The sequence below is a fragment of the Trachymyrmex cornetzi genome, unplaced genomic scaffold (assembly GCF_001594075.2).
Source record: "Trachymyrmex cornetzi isolate Tcor2-1 unplaced genomic scaffold, Tcor1.1 scaffold9, whole genome shotgun sequence".
Taxonomy (NCBI): Eukaryota; Metazoa; Arthropoda; class Insecta; order Hymenoptera; family Formicidae; genus Trachymyrmex; species Trachymyrmex cornetzi.
The window spans coordinates 1,148,957-1,155,716 of NW_017300244.1; the positions used below are offsets into that span (position 1 = coordinate 1,148,957).

Below are 6,760 nucleotides of genomic sequence, written 5' to 3' on the forward strand. Positions count from 1 at the left end.
ATACATACATGCATATATATATATATATATACATATATATACAAACAGATTGTCGTGGAATTTGCAAATCAAACTATCACAGCAAGAAGATCCTTAAAAAATTAAGTATTTGTTTTCATTGGCCTTCATCAAAAAGTTATTTATAATTTTTTATTTGAAGCAGTAATTTTTTAGATATAAGGATTATGGCCAATTAGAGACTATGTTTAGATGCTTACTTATGAGTGTACTGAAGTGAGCGCTTATCAACGCTCACTAACACATGCCGCGCGTCTCATTGACATCAGCCATCTGCTTGAGAAATAAAAATTTACAAATGACTTTTTTACTTAATTTTTCGAAAATTTTCTTGTGATATTTTGGTTTGTGAATTTTGAGACACTCTGTAAATATATATATATATATATACATAATAGAGAATATATATACCTATGCACTCCAATAAATATATATTTATATCTCTTTTATTACCGAATAGCTATATAATTTAAACGGGCTAAGCATTTCAATTTATGCTTACTTTTACCTTGTGGCTAGCTGGTGTTTTGGCTCGAAGTATTTTTTTTCGTTTCGCTCGGCGTCGCAGCGAAATTATTCGTTGGGGAAGATAAAATCGCTTCCTTGAATTGATTACCGTTTAAAGTCGGCTTTTCGCTATTTTCTTGCGTATTGCTGTTACTATTGCTGTTACTACTACTCCCGTCACATTCTGCTATCTTACTGTCAACAGATTTAGACGTTTCTTGGCACTGATTTGTGGTATTGTTCATTAACTCTGCATTTTCATTGTCCTGCCATTCATCCGACCTCTGTATTATACTTTTTTTAATGAGCACTGATTTGAATATTATTAGAGTCTTGCGGAGAGTTATGCAGAAACCTCGAGATGCCGGGATGAGTGGGAATTCGGGTAATACTTTCTGGTCTGTAAATAGAGCAAAAGTTTGTTATCTTATTCCATATAAAATACCATGAAATACCATTCTACATACCAATATTTGCAATTTCTTTAAATGTGGTGGGAGTAACTGGAGATAGCGGATGCTGATTATTATGGTGTTCAGATATCTCCATCCATAGTTCTAATCTTTGCAGCAATTTCTCGGCATGTTTTTTTAAATGTGCAATAATTATATCCTTGAATACAAGTGATGGATGTAACAACAATTTAGTCTGTGCCTGTACCAACTTTAGCACTACCATCTCGTTGTACATCCTCGAGTTCTCGCGTCCTTGTTGTGAACCCTTCTGTTTCTCGAAGCCGGCTTCATTAAAGTATGGTTCACTTACGAGGATCAGACCCTGTATTGAAACTATCACTTGCAACAGAGTAGACGAGCTTGTCCATACCTCTGTACCACGACCAGACCAGGTACCCAGCAGACTCACGCACACCTTCCCGTCCTCATAGAGATTTGGATTCAATCGATCGCTGCAGTAGGAGATATAGTGACAGAGAGGCGGTGCAACTGGATAATCAGCGGATAACTGGAAATCAAAAAGGAAAAGACCATCCTCATAGGGCGTTTTCTCGGGACCACGGAACATTACGGAGTACAGATCTATACGATCCTCAAATCCCTTCACCCAGACACCCGGTGGGAGGGAGCTCTTGAGCAACTTCAATTCTTTAGACACCGTACGAAAGAAGTTGGTCAAATCGGTAGGCTGGAACATGGTCAGCTTGAACTTGTGACTGTCGGGTGCAGTCTCTTCAATGGAAAAGCCCTCGCCTTCGGTGTAAACCGTCGGTGGAATCTCGATAGAGCAGGACGGATCCGTCATCACTTCCAGGCGTTCCTCTTCTTCGCCCTTCTGCTTTTTCCGTGGAGATGAGGTTTTCTCTGCGTCCGACAACGACATTTTTCCCAAACCAAATCTCTTCGACACTTCAGCATGCGCTAATACTAGTTGCGCTTTGATCAGATTACAAAGTTTGACGCATACTTGTGACGTTCCGATGCTCTGAGAAGTCGGTAAACTCGTCGGTACCTTTTTCACTTTGTTTGCTTCCGTCTTCTCGGGTGTGGTCATACCATTTATTGTAGATGAGCATTCTGGTACGTTGTTGACGTCCTCGCTTATAAGAAATTCCCCACTGGACTCGCTCGAGCCTGATTCCTTCTTCGAGTTTTCCGCTGAATATAATCCGGAATCCTCGGGATTGGGATTGGGATATATAAATAATCGATTAACATTCTCTTCGTCAGTCTGTTTTTTGACATTGCTTTCGATACTTGGAGTATTGTCATTCTCCGATTCGTTGATAATTGTGGTAATTTGCTTTTCCTCTACGCTAATTGCACATGAATCATCGCCATTATTTGATTTTTTCAATCCATCATCCTTATCTATGGATTCTTCTGGATATTCAGATTTAGGCGTAAAGAGTCTCGTAACTTGATCTGCCATGCGCTGCGCGACGTTTGCTCTGCCACGTTCTCTCACTCGCTCGAGAAGTCCCTGGAAGTGGCACTCGTGGAAGAACGCGGTACCCATTAATTTATCCATATAACGGCAATCTTTGTAGACCTCGAGGAGTTTTCTCATCACCTCTGTTGTCTGTAGGGATGGGTTTTGTGTAAAAATCTCCTCCAACCTCGACATTGCAATTCTAGCTTTCTCAATGTGTGCGGCTAATTTTGGTTTTATGTTATCCAATTCCGTCTGCTCAGTGCCATCGTTATCTGCGATGAAGCAATCTTCGAGTTCCGTTTCCCACGATGAATCAGATGAGACATCATCCCATAGTTCTCCTTCGTCGCTATCGTACTCGCCGACTTTATACAGATCCTGTGGCCAGCACATGCTAACATGATCGTCAATCCACCATACCTTTACTCGTCCTTCTGGATAATTGTCCAACACTTGACCAGCAGTACATCCAGTGTCTTCACCTTCGAAATTTGCTATTCGAATCACCAGAGTGCCCGGTCTATACTGAAAATCTGGATGGTCCTTCAAATCGTAAACGCTCACTTCTCGTTCCTCCAGGAAGATCGGTCTGAACAGAAAGTAGTTAATAGCAAATTAAAAAAAATATATGTATTTCTATTTTTTTTACATAATAATTTTTTATTTTATTTGTAATGATTAAAATTATGGTTAAATTATAAATTCCAAATACTTAGAAGCCCAGAGAACTCTTGTTCATTTATTTACATTTTTCTATTAATGTACTTGATATTTCATATTCGATCCAATACAAAAGTCTAAATAAATAAAACTATCGTAAAATTCTAAACATATGAAAAAAACTGAAGGTATTTGTACTGCAACACTTACTCTGGATTTTGACTAGAAGTATATGTACGGAACCATTTTATTTTGGCAGTACGGCCCTGATGATCAACACTTTGTACAACGCCATACATTCTAGACTCTTCTTTTTGATCTACAACAAAATCACCTGGAAAAAATTCCTTATCATCCAGGTGATGAATTGGATACAATTGTGTTGATGGTATTCCTAAAAAAGAATAAATGACGTTTAGTATCGCTAGGAAATTTTTTCAGTAACTGAGACTGTTTACTTTTTAATAATATATAAATTAATTGATTTAATAATACACATAAATCAATGATATTGTACGCATTATAAGTTAAAACGTAATTTGGATACATTCTTACGTATTTAAAATAAACAATAATTAAAATAAATCAATGATCCATACCAAATTCTACTGAGCCGTCTTGCCACACCACATTCGCTTTCGTGTTAGTGGACAATGTTTCTACGACTATCTTAGTCCCAGGAATCAATGGAACAGGCGGTATTTTCTTTTTCGCTTTTCGCAATTTCTTTTTCTTCAGCACTTTCGTCATTAATGCAGGACCTTTTTTTTTCTTTCCTGCTGATGACATGCTGGAACAACAGCTAGAGACCTACAAAGCGCACACATTTCTATATCTTCATTTTCCTTTTCTTAAAAAAAGGAAGACAAATGAAAGACATATTACCGAAGTAGAATCACTTTGTGAACCTGTATCTTCCGTATCCCACTCGTCCGAACTTTCAATGTGTTGATTTTGAGGCGGCAGCATCAAAACATTGTTACTTATGGTGTCCTGAGGACGAATGCCATTACTTTGACTGTTTTCTTCCGTCGGTTGATCGGACGTTTTATCCTTTTTTTGTTCCTTCTTTTTATCTTCCATCAGCTTCGTCACTGTGATATTTGGACGTGTCTTCTTTGGACTTTGCTTAGGAACTTGATAAATATCCCTCTGTTGCTTTCGCCATTGCTCACGAGTAATAACATTTTCGTTACCCTTAATGATGTAGAAGTTACGATTGCCGACCTGTACTGTTGAGGGTTCAAATACATTTAACAGTTTTATTTTTTTCAAATCTTCACCCTCAACCACGAACTTCGGTTGAACCTGATCGGACCAGCCGTCTTTTGAATATGCCCGGCACTGCCAATGCACGCCTATCCAATCAGTCTCCACTTTTTCCACAATCACTTTGGTTATTTTTTGTGGTTTTAATTTCCTCTTCGCCTTCATCTCTTTTGTGCACTGAAGCCACTGAGCATCCTCCAAGCAGTGAACCGGTCCCCATAGGCTCTGACCAGGATAGAATTCAGTCGGATGTGGAAAATCATTGTCCTAAAACATACTTATTGTTTGGATCCTATATGAATGATAAAATAGTTCAATCTTACGCTGTCTCGCGCCTCTTCCAATTGTCCCAATACACAGGAATCCATCTCGTTTATAACACAGTGAGATCCGTCTGGTGTTACCAACCATAATTTGAAATGTGTCATTCTAATGCCACCGACCCAAGAATCCAGGCACACTGCCATATCTGTCGCAAATTCCTACAAATAACTGTGTGTTTCAGTATATAAATAATGTATAATCATCTACCATAGATAGAGATATTGATATACCTGCAATGGAATCAGGTCTTCGCTCTTGATATCTGTGAGAACCTGTTTGGTACCGATGACCTGAACACAGGCTGTCAGCTCTACATCCCGGCAGTAACCTCTTTGTGTATCCTTTCCTTTGATCATTCTACGTACCACATCTCCAGGCATGAGTGTCCTATCAGCCAAATGAACCTAGAAGACATCATAAAAATCTCTGAATACAAAGCTGCTTAAATGTCATTGATTTAAAATCCTAATGCAAACCAATACAAACAGAGGTCAAGTGACAGGTGCAAAAGGTATAGGTCAAAAAACCAAAAAGAAACATTGAAATGCATTGGGACAGTAACAATCACTGGATTGCAGCAAGATCCAGTCACATCACCAGAGATGCCATGTAGATACCTTTTTGCAGTTGACCAACTCCTCGACACCGGACGGATGCCAAATCATGCGGATCTCGCCCTTCTTGCGTTTTGGCAAGGTCTCCTCGTTGTCACTGCTCTCGTCGGACAGGTCCAGGTCGTCGTTCTCCATGACGATGCCGAAGACGACATTGCCCCGTTTGTCCATGCGGTAGACGACATCCTCGTAGAAGTACTGATTCTCCGGTGCAACGTTCGTCGCGGCAGCCATTTTTCGTGCCCTGCCTGATGACGACGGCACTGTTCCTGCCTTACTCCCGCTGATCACCGCTGATTCTCGGACCTCCGTATTCCTGGCAACCGTCGATGGCCGAGCCCGGCGCTCACCAGCGCCAGAGAGAAATCTGATGGAGCGGCCATCGAGCCATCCCGATCTTTTTTGTGAAACGCTCGAAATTCCCCGTACACTAGCGCCAGTACATTTATTTTCGAATTGGATACTACGTAGCTACGTCGAAAATATAGATGTGGTGCGAATCCGTGCTAAATTAGTGTAGGATCGAACACTATGCTAAATCGCAATGTCAAAATTCGATGTGATGATCACGTTCAGCTACCAATCCCATGGTAACGTCTTATATTAAAAATACGCGAGAGCACGCTTAAATGTCAAAATTCGATGTGGTGATCACGTTCAGCTACCAATCCCATGGTAACGTCTTATATTAAAAATACGCGAGAGCACGCTTTTGCGAATTCGGTGGAAACTGGACTATTCATATCTGTAGCTGTTTTCAAGTTAAACGCATCTAGACCTTCCTACGCTATGATTGTCAGTTACGTACTATTTAACTAGTTTAATCGATCCACAATTCGTTTAACTATCATTTGTCTATGCTGCTCCTACTGCAATTAAAATATGATTGATACCACACTGGTACGTATACATGTATAAAAAAATAAAAATGTAATTAAATGTAAAAAGTCTATATTATCTATTAATATTAAATAACTATTGATAATTAGTAAATATCAATGATATAAAGCAAAAATGATTTGATTTTGTATATTTTTAAAATTACATTTTATTTTAAAATAGAACTTATACATTCATAGTATCTCTGAATCTTTGACTATTAAATTAAAGGAACATGATCGTTATTGATAATAAATAATGTATTCTATGTATTCTATGTACATACAAGATTAGTAATAAGGTAGATTTAAATACAAAAAATATGAAAAAAAATGTAAAGCATCAACAAAATTATAATTTTTGTAACTTAGTTGTAAATAATTTTTTTTGATTTTATTGAGTTCTTTGGTTTCAGATTTTAACAAAAATATTAAATAATATTAGGAAGATACAAAGGTATAGTAACATTCCCTTTTTCTATAAAGTTAAATAATTCTATATTGTGTATGTATATATATATATATATAATATGTATTGCGTAAATTGTAACTTATGCAAAATTACGTGATAAGAATCGAAAGTATGTACAATTTGTCAGA

The 6,760-nt window shown here is 38.1% G+C and overlaps 3 protein-coding genes across 4 annotated transcripts in view; 2 read left to right on the forward strand and 1 right to left on the reverse strand.

Annotated features, from left to right (window-relative positions):
• The window catches only part of U2af50 (U2 small nuclear riboprotein auxiliary factor 50), a 20,146-nt gene that overhangs the window by 9,696 nt on the left and 3,690 nt on the right, over nt 1–6,760 (forward strand). The window lies entirely within an intron of this gene.
• LOC108769359 ((E3-independent) E2 ubiquitin-conjugating enzyme UBE2O) lies at nt 432–5,816 on the reverse strand. The gene is made up of 8 exons (XM_018520281.1): nt 5,286–5,816; nt 4,899–5,072; nt 4,668–4,826; nt 3,961–4,611; nt 3,675–3,885; nt 3,286–3,469; nt 993–3,004; nt 432–925 (listed from the first exon to the last, which is right to left on the reverse strand). The coding sequence occupies exons 1-8, from the start codon at nt 5,514–5,516 to the stop codon at nt 534–536; spliced, it is 4,014 nt and encodes a 1,337-aa protein (XP_018375783.1). The 5' UTR covers nt 5,517–5,816; the 3' UTR covers nt 432–533.
• Nucleotides 6,059–6,760, forward strand: part of LOC108769363 (galactokinase) — a 9,274-nt gene continuing 8,572 nt past the window's right edge. Inside the window, exon 1 of one of the 2 annotated variants that reach the window (XM_018520292.1) lies at nt 6,059–6,077. The gene's annotated coding sequence lies outside the window, so the exon portion shown is untranslated. Of the gene's footprint in view, nt 6,078–6,598; nt 6,618–6,760 lie in introns of those variants that run through there. The other variant, XM_018520293.1, reaches the window with a different exon arrangement.